This window comes from Anopheles gambiae, chromosome 3, assembly GCF_943734735.2.
Source record: "Anopheles gambiae chromosome 3, idAnoGambNW_F1_1, whole genome shotgun sequence".
NCBI classification, from domain to species: Eukaryota; Metazoa; Arthropoda; class Insecta; order Diptera; family Culicidae; genus Anopheles; species Anopheles gambiae.
In genome coordinates, this window is record NC_064602.1 from 33,588,380 (window position 1) to 33,610,768 (window position 22,389).

The 22,389-nt window shown below is 46.6% G+C and overlaps 1 protein-coding gene and 2 non-coding genes across 9 annotated transcripts in view; 2 read left to right on the forward strand and 1 right to left on the reverse strand.

Moving 5' to 3' along the window:
• Nucleotides 1-22,389, forward strand: part of LOC1269252 (probable G-protein coupled receptor Mth-like 1) — a 160,335-nt gene that overhangs the window by 73,016 nt on the left and 64,930 nt on the right. For all 7 annotated transcript variants that reach the window (XM_061655180.1, XM_061655183.1, XM_061655181.1 and 4 more), the window contains exon 4: nt 695-773. In XM_061655180.1, coding sequence (XP_061511164.1) covers nt 695-773 — 79 coding nt within the window. The remainder of the gene's footprint in view (nt 1-694; nt 774-22,389) is intronic.
• On the reverse strand, nt 11,420-11,490 carry Trnag-gcc (transfer RNA glycine (anticodon GCC)). Its single transcript has one exon. It is a non-coding gene; the product is annotated as a tRNA-Gly (tRNA).
• Nucleotides 15,541-15,614, forward strand: Trnat-agu (transfer RNA threonine (anticodon AGU)). Its single transcript has one exon. It is a non-coding gene; the product is annotated as a tRNA-Thr (tRNA).

Genomic DNA, 22,389 nt, shown 5'->3' on the forward strand with positions numbered 1-22,389 from the left:
CTCGCTAATGAACAAGTCCTTACCGTTTTTTTCGAGAGGGATAATAGTTTTGTAACAAACTTTCGCCGCTGTCTTGCCAACGGACTTGAACGTGGGTGGAAAATTATGTTGTTTTTTTGGTTGGTTTTGGCATTAACTAGACTAGCATGAGGAAAACTTACAATGGCACAGACACCGTCCGGACACCTATTGTGAAAAGATTGTTCGCACATCCGGCTTGTATAAAACTCCAACGCCCGATGCTGTTGTACGGTGAAAAGCGGTGAAAAATGAACGACGAAACAAAACCAACGAGCGAAAATACCCGGGAATGGATCTGCAAGATAAAAGCTCTTTCCGTTTTGCTTCAAAATGGTCAGCTCTCCCCGTTGGAGGAGCTGTGGTGGGTTGAAAATAAAAGAAGATTGTTTTGAAAGAACCTTGTGACGCTGGATGGGGTGGAAGAATGAAAAACACATCACGCGATGCGTTGAAGTTTAGCTGGGCATTAACAGGAAACAACTCGAGCGCCCGCCCCAGTACGTACAATGGACCACTGAGGAGCAACCAACAAGCGAAACGTAACAAACGCGCTGGACATTCAGCTTAACTGGCGTTTTTTTTCTCCTCTTTCACTTTTTACCCTTTTCCAACGTTAATGTTTCGCTTTCATCTAATGTTTTGTGTTTTGTTTGTTTTTTTTCTCACTTTTTAGCAATCTCCATGCATTTCTTCTTCCTGGCTGCGTTCTTCTGGCTCAACACGATGTGCTTCAATATCTGGTGGACTTTCCGGTAAGTTGGACAGCGAGACATATTATTTCACAATTTGTCGACTGCTCTTAGTCGTGGTTTTTGTTGTTGGACGTGCTGGTAAACTCCATTTCCATCAAAGAGCTATAAAAAATCCAAATTTTGAAAGCAGAAAAAAACCTCGAATCTACACGGATGGTACGTCCTTTCGGTAAACCATCAAACTAATTGACAGCAACTGTTGCGTACATCCTTCATTCACCATGCCGGATGGCGAAACCTAGCAACCAGGGATATTAGTGACATGTTTTTGGAAGCTTTTCCCAGCATACGCTCACGTGCGGTGTATGTCGTCGGTGTAAATTCCACTCCAAGGAATCTCGTGTCGGCATAATCTCTCCATGCTGGCAACAGCGAGGCTGCCCCTATTTCCGTAGTTGGAAAGTTTTGACTGACGAATCCATGAGGATTTGTTGATGCGTTGATGCGTGTTACTTGGGATGGAAAAGTAAGGAAGGAGAGAGAGAAATGCATTTCGTTTCTGCACTCAACTTCAAGGCAACTCATCGAACCGTTGAGCAAGCGTGCAGTGTGAGATGAAATGCAATTAGGGAAAAGTTTTTGGCACATGCACACGACCATGTGTACCTCGTCGACATCATCCGCTGTTTGGTGCGGATGGCATAGCTTCAGCGTGTAACGTAAGGGCGTGTAACGTAATGAAATGGGAGTAAAGATGGTGCAAAACTCGTTGCAAACAACGTCAATATGAAGTGGGTAGGATCATTACTCGTCGGTGCGGAACACAGGAACACTCGCGCGTTAAACTTCGTGGAAAATTTGCGCGAAGCAAAGTTTGCGGCGTCTCCGGGTTTACCCGGAGTTTGTGCAAGATTGGCAGATTGGATTTGGAGCAGTGTCTAAGAATCTCGTGTTTCGTTGCACATTGATTGGATTATCGTGTCCCCGGTATCAGCGATTAGTGCGATCGAGTGTGGCCTAGAAGCTGGTGCGGGAAAGTTTTCGCTTGGAAGCTGATATTTTAAGACCCTGGGGATTACCACCAATACCAACTCCGAGCTACTACACGGGACGACTAATGGAGCAGATTTTATCACTTCTTGCAAACACGCTGCTGAAACCCGGCTTACATTGAAGCTTAATTGCCGTAACATTGCCCAAAAAGAAGGAAGCTTTTTACAGGCTATTTATCTACCAGCCGGTCCCCTTGATTGAAACGTTTTCAGTTTTTGGCACATGCCGACACCGAAAGACAACGTGAAAGAAACTGTAACAATATTATCATTCAATCACGGGAGGGGAGGGAGGAAGGCTTCATTGCCTTACGTACCTGTGCTTACTTGCACTTTTAGACGGTCGCCAATTGTAAGAAGTGCCTCGAGAACGGCCTACTCAACCAGGCCGTGATCGGTAGAATACCTTTACCATGATTTGCAGAAACCATCTGCAGCCACGAGAGTGTGATCTCGTTTCGATCTGCGCCGCCCTTGGGGATCGTGCAAACTTTGTAACGGTTTGCAAATGACAGCAACACAAAGAACACGCCCGGAGCCCTGAAATCACAATCATGAGTGGGCAATTTTGGGGCACGCTGTTGCTGGTACGCCCGTACGGGGCTGCAGGAAGGATGTGGATTGTTATTCTTGTTGAAGTCTAGGTTTGTTGAGGAGCAAGTGGAGCACATTTACTGCGCCGCAGAGTCTTGCAGACTTGCGTTTGGAATATTCAGGCTATTGTGCAAGCGAACGACAAACGACAAAAGCCTTTCAAAATAAAGTGAACAGAATGGTATTCAAGCTACTGTGGAACGTGGTCGTATGGCTGGAGCAAGCAGCTAGTGAACCTTCTCTTCTCGGGTGATCTTGCACCATTAAACGTAACAAGCTGTATAAGTGAGCAACGTTGAATGCGGAAGCGGTGAGTCTAGCAAAAGACTGCGAGCCCGATAAAGCAGCTGCCATTACGTCAAGGTCATCCGACGAGGTGGACACTGTTTACCTACGACGACACTGTGCTCCATCTGTTTACAACGTTTCTTTCGCCCGTCGCGGTAAAGCTCCCGTAGTTCTATTTCCAGTTTTAACCCGGCAGTTACTGTTTTTCGAAAGCGACGGTTGGTTGACGAGCGGAGAGAAGCGAAGAGGAGATCTCTTGGGTACGGTAGCAAAACACGGCACCAAAAAGGCGGGTTCGCCAAAGACGATGTGGCGCAGGCAGCACACAGCATCTCGAATCTGTGAGTTCAGTGCTCCAGGGCATTTCAAGGCAACTCAAGGACGCCCACCTAGGCGGTGGTGCTGGTGCCCCGAGTTGTGTGTTGCACCGTCCAAGCAGTTCGGAACCGCAACGGAACGGCACAAAAATGTGGCGTTCTCTACGCCTTTATGGGCACACGGAGATGATGGTCGTTAACGAGATTGTCTCTCGGGCAGCCGACTCCACCTCGGCACCACATGAATGCGGGCGTGTACGGTAATGGAGTTCTGCATTCTATTAACCAGTGGTTGAAGCGATGATCATCGATCGACGGTGGTTAAAATTGATCCTCTCTTGGACGGCGCAGGGGGTGATGGTACTGCTGTACTGCTTGAATATCTTGATATGTACTTCTCGCCTAGATCGATCGCACTTCGGAGCCAGCCAGCATTAGAGAGGATGATTGACAAAAACTGTCGCACAGTGGAGCTGACCAGGTTCAATTAAAATGCGTTGCTGATTTAAATTGAATGCATCAGCTGGTGATTGCAATCGTTCCGTCTGCCAACTACCTCCCCTCCCTTCCTCTTGGTGAGCGAAGAATGCTTTAGTTGGTGTTGGCAACTATTCAGCGGAATTCTTCAACTACGGCGGGATGTATCTTTTCGCCAACACTTGGACGATCGCAACAAAGTTGCAACATAGTATGGTGTGCAAAACGTGTACACACGTGTGCAGCAGCAGCAGCGGCATTACTTCAGAAGCCGCTAACGGTGGTATGAAAATGGAATTGGCATGTTTACATTATGTTTTGCAGCGGGAACCTCCCTTCTTGTTGTCCCGAAAAGTGATATCCTCTGGAGGGTGTGTGTGTATGTGTGGTGGTTTTTTTAAAGGCACGCGTTCGCCGGTGAAGAGGATGAGGAATTTTTCCAATACCTTTTCGAGAAAACCGGGAGTGGGTCTATGTTTACCATTCATAAATTTAGATTGACTTGGTGGTCTCCGCGTGTGTCTGGTGTGTGCGGTTTCGGTTTCAAAAGACTGATGTTTGCGGAAGGAACTACGTTGTGAAAAGGTTTTCGGTTGTAGCATATCTACGCACCTCGGAACGGCTGTAATGTAAAGTCCCGGCCCGAGAAGGATGGTGAATTTGAATGATTGATTTATGTGTGGCACCAGTTTTTGCACCGGCTCGCCATCTTCTATTGTTTGCACCGACTCTCCGAATCGTGGAAGCGATACTATCGCTAGAGGGCGCTTTTGTTTAGCCAGCGTGCCTTGGCCGGGACGCGGGATGTGGGATGCGCGTGTAGTGCGCTCTCAAGATGGCGTTGATGGAATAGCAACAGTGGTGTAGGAGTGTTTTGGCGAAGTGTTTGCCTTTTAAAATCGACCAAGAGCTGTTCCTTCCACAAGTGCCAAAGAGACTCATACACACGGTGTTGCCCCTGGAGATGACTTTACGAGCGACTCAACCGCACCAGAACCGTGGACGACCTACCCATGTGTCGCGGTACGCAAATATGGTTTCCGCTTTGGCAGGAAGACACACGCCTCGTTTGAAAAGGCCTTTGAAATTGAGCGTAAAATTGATGCATTAAATATTTACGAAGACACCCGCAGAAAGCTCCTCAGAGAATGGGTGGAAGTTCGGCTTCTTTTTTTCGTCAAAACGGCATTGAATGGCATACGTACTGTAAGTTTGCAGGTCTTTTGCCACTCAATGCTCTTAAGAGCGGATGGTTATCAAAGGGAACAATAAAAAAAAACTATTCCATTGTGAGCAGCGTTTCACGTGATGCGTGACACGCAGAAGAAGTTGTCCGCCAGAAGTCCTTTGACGCGTAATGATTCGTAGCGTTTTAGGCTTAGAAGCATCATACATGCTTCCCCACTCTCCGACTCCGGTTCTATAAGCTCTGTTTGTTGAATTCTGCTCCCAAAGAAAACCTCGAAAATGTTGGCATTTTTTGTATGGCGAGTCACATCGTTTGTCATGCGAATGGTGATTAGCTACATTGTACGGACGGGCTCTACGTGCCATTACAATGGGATCGTTATACGGGAATTCGGGAGCTTGTTGAAAAGAAGTCTTAAGAATATTTTGGAAGCGAATAGAGCAGCCGATAAAAGAGCACAGGAAGTGGGTGAGAAGTATTCCAGAAAGCAACACTATACCAAACAGACAAGCACGACTATCAGGCGAGGGATTTAACGTCTGATTCAAATGCAGATTTGTTCAACGCCGTTCATACAATGTATGAAAGAACCCTCGTTATGTCGCTACCTTTGCATGCAGCAACTGCGAGACACGGCCAAGAGCTTTGCGCGTGGACTTAAGCCGCCAAAGACACGAATTCAATTTTCCATCAATTATAACTGCCGCGACACAAACATTAGGTAGCGCTTTGGCCACTTAGCCCGGGCCACGTCTCAATCTATCTTGCTGTGTTATTTGAGCCTAAACCGTAAGACAAACAACAAATATGAACCAGACCCCGTGTGTGTGTGTGTCCGTGGGCAAACCGTGGAGTTGACCTTTTTAGCGTGAATCCAAACAGTGTCTGTATGAGCAATGTTTTGAGAGAGAGGCAGGGAAAATAAGATAAAGACTTGAAGCAGCTAAAACCCGGGGCCCCGACTCACCTGTCTCGGTGGGACTTGCAACTCCCGTAGGCGGATGGTGGAGACTGTCATCATCATCATCATCATCGGGCTACTACGGGAGTCTTCCGGCAAGCTCCTCCAATCTAAAGAAACACACCACCACCTCCTTCTGGCTTTGCTGTACAGCAGCATAGCACCAGTAGATAAAGTGAGCAAATGTTTACCGTCCGCTGCCTACCGTGCGCTCGGGAGAAAGAAAATCGACTGAGAGACGACCGTGGAAAAGTAAAAATAAATATTGTACAATGAATTATGAGCTTATATCTGGACAAACACGGATCAACACACACACACACATAAATACGCTGTGTGTTCTGTTTCGGCTTGTCAAGTGCGGCTCGAGTCCCAAGAATGGGCCTCGGACAAGCTGGATTTTTCATCAGCTTTTGGTTTATTTCTTGGAGATGAAACTCAAATCAATTCGAAAGACACATTCTTTTGGGAAGTATTTTGAGCGCTTTTTTTATTTTTTTTTTTTTTTTGTGAAATTTCCCCGAGTCAATGACCCTTGCCGATGTCCAGATTTTGTGGAAGAATGAGTGTGGGAGATCGTATGTAAATTGGTGAGTCTGTGTCCATTTATACATCTTCCACAACAAGTCTGGAAGATTCCTCTGACCGCGTCGATCTCGTTCGGACAGTGACGCTTACCATCCGTTAATCCGCATTCCGTCACTGGCACACACACACACACAGAGCTCTTTAACTCTTCCCCTTTTTCTTCCCCAAAACCCAAAGAGACATGATTCACGTGGGAGGGGCGCGTTTTATGCGTGCATCCGATCTTGAGCCCCAGATCTTGACATTGGAGAAATATGAATTTCTCGCACAGCTGTAAACGCTCGTAAGCAACAAGGCTGTGAGAAAGTGACATTGCCAATGCCAGATGATCGTGTCTGGATCGAAACAACCGCCCGCCTTCCTTCCTTCCTGCGATCGTGTTAATAGTGATCGTCGGAAAATGGTTCGCCTGTTTTGCTCGAACAACGCTTAAACATGCGTCGTACATGCGTGTGATAAATGGGAATGCATTAATCTTGCTGCCATTTCCACGACTTCCACCTCTCGGGGATCATCCCATCGACTCGCGATCGTTTTTATGTTGCACCGTCCAAATCCGATAGATTATACACTACTCACCAGTCCTCAGTGGGGCATTTGGTTTAGGGAAAAAAGCGCAATAAACAACACACGCGCACCCCTGGGAAATGGAAGACGAGTGAGCTCACGCTCACGATTTAAAGTTCATCAGTTCTCGGGGCCGATGTTCGAACTCCGTTCGGCCGCCGGGTGAAATGATGGTGTGATTTGTGATGATGATAATGACGGGGGCGCAGATATGGGTTTCGTTTTGTTTTCTTTCTTCCCCCCTTGCGCTTGTGACATAGGGTGTGGAAGATACTGTGTTTGTCACATGGTTCGCGTTCCCTTAGCTCACCTTTTGGACCCGAGACCTGGGATGGGAAATGATACCGTTCGCGTCGTTATTGTGATGGAAATGACGGCGGAGGCTTAAGATGAGACCCACGCCTGATCAGTGATTCATGTTCTCACACCTTTTTTTGTTACGAAACCGAACCGATGCCGATGCGACGGTAATTATGCAGATGATGGGACGATTTTGAGCGGCTTTGTACACAGTAGCGTTGAGGCATTTTTTGAATAAATTTCACTTTCAGTAATGAGTCGCTCGAAAAGAAACGGTTGCGAACGGTGGACGAAACTGTTGAATAAAATGAGCACAGAGCTCGCTTGTTTTTTTGTTGCGTTGAGAAAGATGTTGAAAGGAAACTCGCCCATCCATTGTTAACCCGTCAACGGTGCTTGAATAATGTCAAAAGCATATCACAAAACCCGACCCATCTAGGGCTTCAGGGGTATTGAGCGGATGCTCTGTTTAATATGACACGACTAACAAAGCAAGTACCGGCGTGGTTCGCACTCCCGTTCCCCGCCACATCCGACTCAATTGCAACCTGCACTTGAATGCACTCACACACACACAGACACACAACCAATGTATGCCCTTCATCATCCCGACGCGCTTGCAACAGCTGCTCTTGTGCCGATGGCATTTAATTACAAGCAGTCAGATGAAAATAATTCACCACTTCGATCATTAACCGGTCGGTGGGTGGGTTGGGTTGGTTGTGGTGGGATGCTGTGCTCGTGTGCACGACAGTATGGAGTCATTTGAAACCACTGCACCACTGCCAAAGCCACCGCACACAGCACCATCTGTCGAGCCCCGGTCCATGTGTTGCTTATCACGCATCTCACATGACACACACGCACCACGATGCGGAGTTGCAATGGACTCTCGCGAACAACTATAGCTATAGTGTGTCCCATCCAGCCCCCCACCCATTCCCACCCCCACCGTGACAGGTTCGGGTGCGTTTTTGCATCGAGTGCATGTTGCATTTTGGTTTTGCCAACGACCGTTGTTAGAGTGTATAATTGTTCGATAGATGGACCACATTGATTTTGCCACGCACCATGTCCCCTCGCCGTCCTCGACAGTGGGCGGTGTGGGCGTAAGTGTAGCGATGTGTAGCGGGTGAAAATGGTACCTATTCATAACTTGGTGCACGCTAATGGGTAACATTAGCGGTGAATCGGTGTGCGGTAAAAAAAGGAATGAGCAATACTGAATGTATCAAAATGCTGAAGGAAAATTTATTCCAGTCGCGGGGGATTGGGGAGCATTGTGGATCCTTTTATGGATTTTGAAATATGTAATCGGAGCTTAAAATTAAATGTTTTGTGCGACACAATTTTGAAGCGCTATGAAAAATACAAAAAAGTAGTAAAGGGGAGGCGGAAAGTAATAAAAGATAAAGCTTAAATACAATAGAAAGATCAATAAAAAAAATAGTAAAATACAAAAGAAAAAAAGGAAAAAGAAGTAATAATATCAAGAAAAGATCAAGAAAAGAAAATGAAAAGAAGAAAAAGATGAGAAAAAATTATGAAAGCAAGAGAAAATCCGAAAAGAATAACTAAAGATACTAGTAAGATGCAAAAAACACAAGAAAAATGGTAATATAATAAAGATGACGAAACTACAATACAATCAGAAGAAAATCTTAAAAGAGGAAAGAAAAAAAAAACAAACTAAATCATGAAAAATATGGAAAACATTTATAGTTCTAACTAAAAATCTAAAGGAAAAATAAAGACTCTAATTAGATTTAAAATAAAAGAAGCAAACATAAAATAAAAACATAAAGAATGAAGATAAACTAATATAATGATAATAAACTAATATGAAATAATATTGTACCTTATTTAGATATTTTCTTTGAAAAATGTATTTACGAACGTAACTGATGAATCCAACAGCTTCAGCTCATTACCCCATGCTACCTTCAACCAAGCTTCCATAGCATTCAACGCGCAACTTACAGAAGGATGCGTTTCAATAGCAAGCAGTACTTGACGATCACCTTTTGTGTGGCCTTTGCCAATGGCCAGCAGTTGTAAAAATATTTGCATGCCCGCCCCTCCCGCCCCATATTGCATGCACATTAATGTTTCAATAGCAAAAGAGATGCAATGAGACAGGGAGCGAGAGGAGGTTGGAAGGACGCAATTTTTTAATTATCGATACGCTGACAAGGCCAACAGACAGTGTCGTCTCGTAACATTTGCCTCTTTGTGCGCGACCCTTGCGCTTGCGGCCGATCGACTGGCTTGCGTATGTGAGCGCGCGCGCGCTGATGGAATGTGGCGCTGCGGAAAAGATCAGCGATCTGGTAAACCAATAAAGATCATCTCTCCACGTCCGCGTCCCTTCTTCCATGGCTTCTTCTTCTTCTTTGCGCGCAATACTTCCACGAGCCAGGCGAATGTGTGCGAAACCACACGCGCCTGGCGCCATGCTGATGCCGGCGCCAACCCGTTTGACCATCGGAAATTTGCAATGAATGGACCATCGGCTTGACATCTGTGTGCGCCTACATTGCGTACGTGAAGTGGTGGAGGACAGCATAATTTTTAGCTGCTGCTCTCTCACACACACACACGCATCCTCATGTCGCTAACCAATGTCACCGGCACCGGCAGTGGTGTACGGGAACATACAGCGTGGAGAGTGGCGAGGATTTTGTTTGACTATGTTTGGTTGTTTGGTGGACGAAAGGCACCAAAAGGCAGCCTCCAGCCATTAGTGGACATTGTAACGAATAAGAGGAGGGAAACCTGGTGTGTGGAGTCGGTTGGCAGAGTCGCGGTAACATGTTTAATCGAACGGCATAAGCCGATGCTACTTCAGTGGCCAATTATTGCCTTTGACATAAATACACACGAATTAAACATCGCTACCATCAGGTTCGTGCGGCATTATTTTATACCAATGGATACGCTGACAGAGTAAGTGGGGAGGGAGATATGTGTTATGCTGTCGTGTTTACTTTATCAACTGTAATCCGCGTGTCGGCTGGTGGTTGGGCTGGCCATTTTCAACTGAAATGGTCTATTCCCCCCTCGGAAAAGTCCATGGCTTCGTCCGAAAACCACCGAAACCGAAACCTCAATGCAAAGCGAAGCGGGGGGAAAGTGCATCGAGGACTTGTTGGGTTGACTTCTGAACTCCTGAACCCCTCATCCTTTTATCCAGAATGCCTCATACCCCAAGTCTTTGCACAAGCTGCATTTTGTAGTGCGAAATGGAAAATCTGGGTGAAAGCCCATCTCCCCTTCAACGTTTGCAGAGCGGGCAGCGTTATTAAACTCACTGGCAACTAAAGCGACTAAACATTTGCCATTGCCCCCAACGTGTACCTCACTCTCTGCAATCCGAGAAATCCTGTCGGTTGCCGGCGGCGGTACTTTTAGGAAGATAATCTTGTTTCCGGTGTCGTCATTCGGAATAACATGATTTGTTGAGCGTGATGATGGTGAAAGCCTCGAGCAGAAGAGAGAGAGAGCACAGAAGGTCGTACACAGAGTGTGCTTTGCCGGCAGATGGTTGTAGCATCAAACCGCAACGAAGCCTATTCTTCTCCTGTCTCCTGTCTGGTCTCCTAAAATTGCAGCTCTTCGTCTCGTGCAATTGTGACCTCAGACAGAGAGGAAAGGAGGGTGCCAGTTGCAGCAGTGTTTGCACCAACTGCAACTGCAACTGAAAAGTATAATTTGTTTCACCCGCTCTCGGTTGGCCGGTTTTTGGGCGAAGGTTCCACCAATTTTGTGATTATGTTTTAGCAAAAAGGGGATGGCAGGAACGCGGCTGGGGGGGTTGACTTTTCCGCTAGAGCAAAGCGTAATTGTTAACATAGCTCATCTACTTCATGGTTTTGATTTATTCTGCCAAATGAAACATTCTGGCACACACTGGTGCGCCGTGGCGTTTGCGATGCGAGCGAACCGTTTTGACTGTGGAGTAGTGTTGTCTGTTTAAGGGCAGTGGAACAAACACTAGAAAGGATTTCACTTTTGTAGCAGCAACGAGTTGCTATGAGGTTTCGGCCCATGTTTGCTCGCTTAATTTCATCACATTCTAAATGAATGAGTATATAAATAGCCAGTGATGCCATTATCAAACAACCTAATCCATGGTTATTAAACTCTCGCAGCATTTACCACGACGCAGAGAGAGAGAGAGAGGGAGAGACGCATTTCGGTCATAAAGTACCAAATCTGCGCTGATAAGAAGGTGCTAACTGTTAATGGGTTTGGGCTTAGATTAGTCATAACATGCCTCGAAGTAAGCTGATAAGGCCAAAAAACCATCGATGAAGTATGTTTTAATTCTCGTCGATTGTGTAATCTTAATTTGAACACAAAAAATAGAAGTGTGCATCGGCCGGGAATCGAACCCGGGCCGCCCGCGTGGCAGGCGAGCATTCTACCACTGAACCACCGATGCTTGTGTTTGATGGCAAGCTTAGAAACGACCCAGTCAGGCATTGCTTTTCTCGATGTTTCCTCGGTATGTTGAAAGGAACTGATTTTCCCTGTTCCCACAACAAGCAATAGACTACATTTTGACACAGACAAACACACGCAAACGCTGTTCATGCGCCATCATAAATCCTCCACGAGCAAAAGGGTAGAGAAAATTAAGCAAAGGGCGCAAACCTACCAGCAAACCCCGCTTCACCATTAATTGTGTGTACGGGGCCTATCTGCTTTCGTCACGGTTTATGCTAAATTGCCAATCATAGTAATATGATATGCTTTATTCTAATTTATAGTTCCTGACCATCGTATTCCACCGCTACTGCATTCGCTACGCGAAGCACGATGCAACGTTGCAGATGAGATGAGCCTCAGTTTAGGTCTTTCGCAGTTCCCAACTCCACGCAGTGCTCCAGGCCGCTGGTTGGGCATACATCTCATTATTCGACATTCTTGTCCGGATGGCCGACTGGGTCCGTGAAATCGCCCTCACGTGATGCATCGCTGAAGGAGTGGTCGCGTTTGTTTGAGGGGACTGAGTAGATGGCATTCCACTGGGCGCGCGCAATAGATTGCTACGGTCTGCGGACGATCGCACAGCAAACCGGGTCTCTCTCCGCCTCCGATTGCATAATGCATGAGCTACAAGTGCATAACGAATGTGCATACGCACTGGCAAAATGCACTTGTACTTGGGCTGTTGTTGGATCACAGCTAGCAAGAGAGTTATAATACGCTAATGCCGAAATAAGTATAAAAAGCACTAAACGGTTCGCGAAACGAGTGGCCAGAAATGACGCCATAAACTGCCTGCTTAGTGCATTCGATCTCGCGGGCCAAGTACCTGCCCGCCCTGTAACCCGGTGGACATTCGCGGAAAATGCACCTTTGCCACGCTTATCGTCTGAACGGGCGAAATGTTTTGACATATTCAAGCACCCTCTCCCAAACGTGGGTAACCTCTGTAGGGTTTACCCACACACGAATCGCGTTTCCACGGTGAAACCGGCCGGATCGGTCACAAGTGCAACCGAAAGCCATCCGACCGGCCGATGTTTATGATGCAATTTAGATTTAAATATGGAACAATTAATCACCGTAAGGTTTATTTATTGTGGCTGCGGTGCTGCGGGAGCACCGCTACACTAGGGCCGTGCGTTTGGCTAAATATTGACCATCTCACATTGGGCGGGAGGAGCGCGGGATCGTTGTTTTGTAAAAACGATTACCTCTTCCTTCTCCTCCTCCTCCTCTAACCGCCTGAGGATGCTGCAGCCGGAGGTAGATCGTTTGCGCAATTGCGGTACGTTTTTGGTATTGATGATTGTTTGCATAATGTCCGGCATCATGCAGTCACAAACGCCATCCGATGTGAGGCAATACCGTTCACTCTTTGATTGTAACCCGCCAGTTTAATCAGCTTCCCAATAGGTTTGACCAATTAAAATGACACTCATCCAGGAGTTTACGGCGAGGGAGCAGGGGAACGTTTGTTTTGGAAGAAAATTAAACCCGCCGTAAATGCTAGTGTTGGGTTTTGTGGGTAAATAGACGTTCGATTGCTTTTCCACTTTATTGCTTTTTGAGATGGTTTCCCGTGACGGTGGGTTGATGGGTGATTTGTTTGTGGTGCTGTTTTGGGTATTGAGGTTTTGGGAGTCATTCGATTCAGTGGTTGAGAAGATAGAGCTAAAAACTGTATCATTGCTAATCGCCTGGTTGTGGGCTCATGTATAATTTTTGGAGAAAATAAAGAATAGAAATAAATATTTCTTGTTGATAGAAATTACCCTAAACATGAACATATTTTGCTTCAAAATTAGCAGTTTCGAAACACAAAAGATGACAAAGGCAAACCAAAGGAATGCCATTTTGTGACGAAATATAGCCAGAAAAAAACTGAAATTTTGTGTTGAAAAAAGGATTAAAATTCCTTTCCTTAAACCCAGCCATCTTAATGAACTAGATCGACTCTCTCGCTAACATTTCCCAACCCAATTGCCCTGTTACTAAAATAACCCTCCATCCTTCCCTTCGCGCACCGTTTATTTACACCGATGTCACCGGTACAAGAAATTAACATATTTTAATTGATTTGTTTTAACGCAACAACGCGCCTGATTTTCACGGGGCAGGCATGTATATGTAACTTCAAACAAAAAAAAACCCACCCCACAAGAGTTATGTCGTGTTCCGTTTTTTTTTATCGTGACAATAAAAGAATACCACTTTTTTACGAACTTTGTGAGGTTACAACATGACCACCTCGTCGCACACAGTCGCAGTCACACACAAAAAACCACCCTTGGGATCATTGAGCGAGGTAATCGTTAGGCGTTTGTCTTTTTTCTTCAGAGCTGCGTAAGAAAGGGACGGGTTTTGGGGGTTAATTTATGCTAATAGATTGTGTATAATTTTCAGGGTCATCAACCGGACATCGCGGCGGGTGGCGATGTGATACAAAACGGTTTTGAGGAGGAGGGACTTGGAATGGGACGAAAGCAAAACACCCGAAACCTCACGCTCGGTTTGGGATGGTTTTGATGGGCAGTGGGAAATTGTAAAATTCAATAATTCATTTGTCTCACGACACGACACAAGCGGTGGTGCGCGGTGAAAATATCGCCCACATGCTCTTGCCGCCCTTCGACACCTGTTCGGTCGGTGATGATACTGTTCCTTCTTCTGGGCACGAACACTCGAAACGAAAGCAGTGTTTGATCGCGCACAGAGGCTCTGTTTTCCCACTGGGTTGTGAAGATTGTGTCCCATAACTCACTTGCACTTGCACATCCGGTGTAAAGCGGCGTAAAGTGGAGAGAGAGCCACCATGCATTCACTTTCTTCTCGTTTCCGCCTAGTAGCCCGAGTCTAGTAACCGATAGCGGATAGACGACGAAACAGAGCGCAAAGACCGGGAACGATGTGATGATAAATCGCTAGAGAAAAATATGCCGTGCTAGTCGTTAATCACGGGCTACAAATGCGAGAAAATGTGTGTCTCTGTAGGTGTGTGTGTGTGTACTGTCCCTCGGCGTGTTGGAACACCGAGCAAAGGAAGACGGCAGAGTTCTTTCGCGCTATCTTGTTCGCTGCCGGGATGCGTATGGCACACGCGGTCAAAGCAAAACGGGAGAGTTTTGTTCCGAGGGCGATGGAAAATCGACCCCCTCCCGGTTGGATGGGAAAATAAGCATAACGAGCATGTAAGCGAACGAGCGAGGGGCAAGGGGAGCCCCGAATGCATGCTTGCGCGCGAGATTTCGCCTAATTGTTGTCATTAATTTTCCACCGCGATGCTGCGCCACTTTCGCCGCCTCTGTGTGTGCGCGCGCGCGCTCCGCTCAACGACGAAGGATAGGGTTGAGATTTTTTTCGACTTTGGTTTGTCTCTTATGCCGCGAGACACACGCGTACACACGTTTCACTTTCTTCTCCCATGAGGGGACCATCCCACGGAGGGCCAGACAGCATAAACGGGCCACGATGGGCGCATAGAAAGGTTTGAAATATCGTACCGATCGATGATTAATTGGGAATTGTGGAACCCGCTGACAACGTGTTTTGTATACTGGCTGGCTGGCTGGTTGGCTGGTTGGGTTGTTTCCATTTTCTCGTTCGGGGTGTGCAAGTGGGAACGCGAATAAATCATCCTGTAATGCTCGAGATTTTATTCAAAATATTAGCTGTACACAGAGACCCATAAATAACGGGTGGACAAATGAAGATAGCCGGGGTGGCCCCGGTTGCTAATGAAACGATCCCATTGAACGATCACGATCGCGGAGCAGTTTGTTGGTCGGTAAATAAACAGCTCAGCCTTTAGGGTGGGGCGTTTGGGGGGAGCTTATTTTTGGCTCCCTTTCACTTTATCCCTTGTCATCTTGGGGTGGGAGTGGTTCTGGTTTGGGTGCGCGTGTGTGTTATGAAAAGGGAGGCTGTTGTCGGTCCACTGCACGCTTGCGAGCGGTCGTTGGAGTGGAGTTTATATTGAAGGATAGCCAGTGGAAAAGCAAGCGGCGCCGTGGCTTAGTTGGTTAAAGCGCCTGTCTAGTAAACAGGAGATCGTGAGTTCGAATCTCGCCGGAGCCTAAGCGTTGGATCTTCTCATGACATGAAGTCATGGAAAGAAACGATCACGTGGAAATATTTTATACGGTGAAATTATGGTTTGGCCTTGAATATCATACAAAAATGCACTTACCTATCATCTTTAGAACATTATTCTTCTACATCATCGCTCCGTTGCTGCACTTCTTCAATTTGTGAAACGGACAATTGTGTTGTGGCACTTCGGAGGGATCAATTCAAAGGTCAGTTTGGTGGGACTACAGCGACTACAAACTCGTGACAGTTAACTCTATTCTCTGATGTTTGAACATGTCTGATTCACGTCAATGTGTCATTGACGTCTCTCTTGCCGAGACCACCCCAAAAAGTGTTCCCATTCCACTGAAGCACAACTCCCCACTCCCAGAGTTTGAATCGTCTTCGGGGGATAAATAACCCTTTGCTCTTCTTTTTCCTTTACTTTTACTCGGTGTGGAGTAGACAACCCTCCCGAATCAAAGATAAAAAACTTCTTCCTGATCGAAAAACTAAAGTAAACATTTACGTTACCGCCCAGGTTGATTACACTGGGCACTAGGCCCGATTCGAGCAAAGTAAAGAGGAGAGAAACCCCAGTACAAAAAACACGCACATAAAACAAACATCAAATCACGGTTGAAGAAGCCCCACCATCGACAGAAAACACTTCAATGTCCGAAAAGGTTGGATGGCTCGTTTTTTTTTCGTTTGAGGCCACCCGAAAGTTGCGGAGTAGCGGGGTTTTGATAGGACGGCAATTGAGCGTGCCCCGTACATTTCTGTATCAGGAATAGTTCTAGATTGGATAAGGTAAAATGAGCCACCGGGGGCTTCCCTTTTTTTTAAGACAACCATTCCCAAAAACCGGATGGAAATTTGAAACATAAGCTCTAGATTTGATCAAATCGTTAGAGACCATATGATCAGAGCGATAGAGCGTAATGGACGAAATTGGAATGCAGAGCTCCGCTTTTCTGCGCATACGTTCTCACACTCCCTGCCTTGGCAAACCCATTTCGGATTGATTACGAAACACACCGGCACCGGCTCCGAATCGTACCAATTTAAAGAACTTTGCACTCGTAGTGCTTCCTGTGCCTGTGCTTCAAGAAACTCTGTTGACCAACATTTAACGGCAAACGCCTAGATCTAGAGGTTTTGTGGCTGGGAATTAACATCTACGGGCGAGGTCTTAGAACCTCGCTGCTAGAAGTTTGTGGGAATAGATAGCAGGTTGAAAGTACCGCAAATTATTTATGCCCCCTTTGGCGGGCTCGAGGCCGTATCGAATTCAACTCGCTCGATTCGGTAGCATATAATCATTGACCGCAAAAAATCCCGTGCTTCTCTCGTTAGTGCTTCTCGATTCGGGTGCTTTGTCGGTAGAATGCAAACTAACCGCAACTAATCAGCATCCGAGCGCAAAACGGGATGGTTTAGTGGGTTGTGTGTGTGTGTGCTGTGTGTACTGTGGGTAGCCACGTAGGTGTGTTTTTACTCATCTCTTCTAAATTCTCGTTTGATGTACACCTGACGAATGATTGTGGGAAGGACTCGCTCGTACTAGATTGTTGTGGCGAACACAACACAAACAACTTAATTTGTTTTAACCCGGTGCCAGTGGCCTGTGATCAGCAAAGGAATCAAACCGGAAGGTTGAACACTTCTATATTGTATTCAAAACAGCTATGGTCAGTCTTTAGACTCGACAGCCACTGACCCAACGTTTGCGTGTCACAGGCACAGAAACACAAGCGTGGTGAAATCAATCCCACACAGCGATGACTGTAGGGCATCCCTGGCTACAATCACCAGAACATCGTTGCATCGTTGCTGCATCGGAAGCGTGTTTTTCGGGAATGGATTCAAAATTTTATTGCATCCAAGCATCCTGCTCCGATTTCGATTTTCGAGTTTGCTTCGATCAGCACGGGAGGTACACGGTATTCATTGGACCGGAAATCATGACCTGACTCGAACTCTCAAAACTGCTCGGGCAGGCAAGCCGGAAATTAGATTGATTCGGTCATGTTTTTCCAAATGGTAATCGGATCCAAAGCGAAAGAGGATGACGAGAGACGGGGAGCAGAACAGAACACAACACCTGCTGAATAAACGTTTGAAGTGGAGGTAGAACAACCCCTCTTCTGAAACAAACCGAGACCTCCCCGAGATTGGAGCTGGGATGTTCCGGGGCGCGGACTGAGATTTAATTAAATTTGAAACATTTTTTCACGCTCTCTCTCTCTCTTCCTCTGTTAGCTCAGGTGGTTTTGTGTTCGTTTTAGACCACCAGACACCTGTATGCGACCAGATTCGGTCTGGTGAGCCTGTACGGTTCCATAACCGGGTGTTATATTCCCTCCCGGAGTGTCAATAATTTAATATCGTATCACGATCGGATAAGCTAATCCCAACCAGAGGTGTGAAGCAAAATATAAAAGGAACAACAAATTGATAAAGCCCTAATGAAACTCTGCAAATATGGCCGTTACCTAGAGTTTTGCTGGAGTTCCCAGCGCGTTTATCACGTATTCTGCGGGGACTGATAAGAACATTAAGTTAGAGAGATGGAGTTGTCATTATGGTGGCACCTGGTGGAAGCTTTATTTATGTTTGTCTCTACGGAGTACTTACCACGATGAATGGTGGACATGCATTGTGTCCTCTGGCATTGTTTGTGACGTCCTACTCGCCTCAATCTACAGCTTCTCCCCGAACGAAACACTGCAGTCCTGCGGGAGTCGTTAGATGACACCGTTCGCGTGTGGTGATTATGAACCCAAATGCCAGCGGGTTCCGTCCAAGCGTTTGTCTCTCGCGTTTGATAACGGATTCCCTACCCGTGCCGCTCACACAGCATGCTGTTGCCAAAATAGAACGGTCCACCGCGCCAAAGTCCCGTTTAATCTGGTTTTCGGTGGTGTAAAAATAAAATCACACACACACACACATGCACACAGCGAGTCAGCTGCCGCGATGCCAAATGCCGACTAAAGGAATGCACAAACGTTTGGTCTCTCGGCCGTTGATTGGCAGGTCATTGGAGACAGGGAAGAGCACGGGAGCAGAACAGGTTCTGCTGGGACGTCTCTGTGTGTGCCACTGAAGTGGATCGGGAAGGGAAGGAAAACAAAACCACCGAGCCGCACACAGACACAGCTATGAAGGGGTTAGAATAAGAGAGGAGATCTTAATCCCAGAAGCACACGACCAGCCTTCATATTCCGTTCCCCAGGCGGTGTCCAGTTCGTTGACATTGGAGTTCGTTCCAGATGTCTCCGAAACGGTGCACGATCTAATCAATCTGTGACCGGGGCAAAGTCGATTGCGATTGAAGCGTTTGAGGATTTATTGTTTCCTATATGAAACGGGAAGCTGGATCCCGTTCCGGCTCCCACCAGCTATCAATTGGGTCGAGTTTACGCGGATAAAGTCGAACACTTCAACATTGTATCAGTACACGCTGGCGCTCACTAATCATAGTCCATCACGACGATCGTGCTCGTTTCGAAATGTCACCCCGGCGGAGGGTAGATCGTTTTGCATAGCCTCAGTTCCCCCCAGATGCTGCGAGTGAACGAGCCAGATATTAGCGCAAGTGTTGGAATGTCGTTCCGTGCAAGGGTAGCTGATTTGAATTTGGACGTCAGTGGTAGCAGCCGGACGTTTCTCACCGTTCACTCGATGGTGCCTAGGATCGTGCGCTCGCTCGCATTTAGCCCATAAATCTACAAGTTCTACACAGCAAACACCTTGAAACACAGACGGAGGGACACACTGTAAACTGTGCACCCTAAAGCCAATGCCAAACATTCCACAACGGCCACCGGCCGGGCTGCGGGGTGGTCCATATGCGGCCTTAAACCGTTGACATTATGCAAACGCACTGCGCGCCCGGTCCCAGCGGTCCATTTCGGGACATTTCCACTTATCAGCTCGTTGTGGCAGTGTGACGAGTGACTTCGTCTCGATGGTGGTGTCCATAACAGATCATTAGATCCTATTTCGATGAACATTTCTGTCATGATGCTGATCGGTGCGTACTTGAAAGACGAGATGATCGGCATGATCAGCCATGATCTTTTGCTAATCGATTCACTGTAAGCACTGCGAATTCCGCGATGCTTCATGCTCGGGTCTGTATCTTTCTTCTTCTGCACGTTGTATTTTCAAGCGGTTGTTTATCTGCTAATGCGTGTCTTGAATGTTAATTTCGTTGAATGGAAGGTGCTTCACCTTCTTTTTTTTGGTTTGCTGGCGTCTTTCGAGGTGCGGGCATTGGGCGAACCTCGCCCGACGACGACGACAACAAAGAGCTACAATTGCGCTTGAACGTTCGTATTGCCTCGTGGCCGTCATAAAACAGCGACTGATTGCATCGGCGACCTTCCCTCATATTGCATTCATAATGCAGCGCTCTAACTCCTTGCGAATTGCCAATAAATTAGCTCGTTCAGTTCGACGTCTATTAGCGATGGTTAGCTCTGGGCGGAAGATACCCGATGCCGTCCCGTTTAAGATCTCGTAGCCCCGTTTTCTTCGACCGTCCGGCGGCTCCGGTGCAGCGATCATAAATATTCAAATGATCAAAAGCACTGGGTGCGTTTAGGTTGCGCATTCCACCTTACCGTGTGCATCGTAACAACGGTTGCGCAAAACTTGAAATGGTTATTTTAATGCGTGTTTATATGGTGCTCTTGTTGCGAATTGCAGCAGGCGAGCGCGCGCGCCCGATGGTTTTCAAACGTAGCCTTTGCACTGCATCTGTCGCTAAGGCAATTGTTAACGACTTTAAAAGACATTATCCTCAATAGTTGCCGGTGTGTTATGATTGAAAGGGCTCCAATATTGCGCCATCCATTCTTTTGACACCAGACGGCACCCTTGAAGAATGTGTGCCTCGTCCAGAGTGAGTTGTTATGATCGAATGCGACCCATTGGCGTTCCAGAATGCTTTTGGTAAGCATTATTACCTCGAGTTAACCGATCGAAGGTTAATTGCGCCATTGCCATATTGTCAATATGGCTTATGATATAAAATTATTACTGCCAGAGTAGAAAAAATTACCTTCTCACGATCCTACTACCACTACGTTCAGAGAACCGTATGTCTCGTGTGATACCTGTTGCAAGCTCTGCTGCCATCTTCGAAGCCCTAATTGATTGCTTGGGTTTTGATGGGTTTGGTTCGTATGGGCGAGCAAATTGCCGCTCATTACAGCATCCAATTTGATTGATTCCAGCAAGGGCTAGATGGCGGGAGTACGTACAAGGTTTACATTGCATATGACCACCTACATCATCGGTTTCATCATCATCATCATCATTCCCATCCCACAACCCTGATCGGCATCTTCGCACATCTTCGATTGATCTTGCCTCGACATGGTTCGGTTGACGTCGAGGCGGGCCAAACGGTGCCGGGATGGAAATGGCTTATCCAAAAGCGGAAAAGACGTCGGTAAAATTGGTGGAAAATAGGTTATTATGCGCGGGTCGGTAAAAGGTTAAAACCATTAACATGGGGTTCCACCGTGTGAGCAACGCTCCTCGGGTACATTTTAAAAGCGCCCGAAACAGCTCACGGTACTTCACTCAGGTGCGCTAGTGCTTGAGTGCATGTAAAATGACGAACGTGTATATGAGTGTGTTTCGATGCGAGTATGCATTAAATGAAAACATGAAGTAGTGCTTGCCGCAGCGTCGTGTAATGTGTGAGTGAGCGCCGTAGAACGTTTGAAGCGCATAGAAGCCACCGTGAAGTAGGAAGGATTAATGTGTGAACTCCCCTCTTTCGTTTGGTGCGTCTTTTCCACCCGAGAGTCGGCAAAGAAGTTACTGAGTGGAAGATTATGTCGTATTCGATAGACATCGATTTTAATGGTCGATATGCGGACGAGGACCGTAAAGGTGGAGTTAGCGTCTGGGAGAAGTCTCTCGACTCGACGACTTATCAACGACGTAAAGAGACGACAATATTTAAGCGGACTTTAAGGCAAGCAGCGGCTATAAGTAGAGTCGTTCCCAGAGCAACGACAAGAGGTCAATAAGAGGATAAAACACAACTTGGTTGAATGCTTAATGGTGGGAGACGGGCTTCGTTTGTAAACATGGTGGTCTTTTAGCTCGAGTCTTTACTTAAGATTTTGAGACGTTAGTCCATCATTAAGGTACTTGAGAACAGAAACAATAATGAGCAAACATTATTGTAGAGGGGTGAGATTGAACAGCATAAAAGCTTACCTTTTGGATTTCAGTTCCATCACAACTCAAACCACTTCTGCCATGCACGTGATTTCCACAATGCATGAACTTTGGATGAAAATTCCAATATTTTCTATCAAACTATTGCCCTTGCCCATAAATCATATCGAGTTGCGATACAGCACACGTACTACAGTAACATTTTAAAATCACTTTAATTGCTCTCCATCTGCCACTGGGAACGTGTTTTAATTTGCCCATCAAAATCGATTCCTGCGCGCTCTCTCTCTCTCTCTGGGCACTACGCAAGGACCGCTATGCGCACGATTTTGGGCCAAAAACATTTTTAATTGAATTTTCACACCGCCCATGCGACCTGCCATGCATTTCAATCGTGGTTACGTGACGAAAGCTACGCATAGAAGCGAGGTAGCCCTTGGCTAGTGTGCCGCTATCGAACGACTTCAACCAGACCACGGGATGGGGAGAAGGCGAATGCGGAAGTTTAATTGGAAACGGTTCTTGCGAAATATCAGTCGTCCTGCGGAAAAGACACATCCTTCGGGGCAAT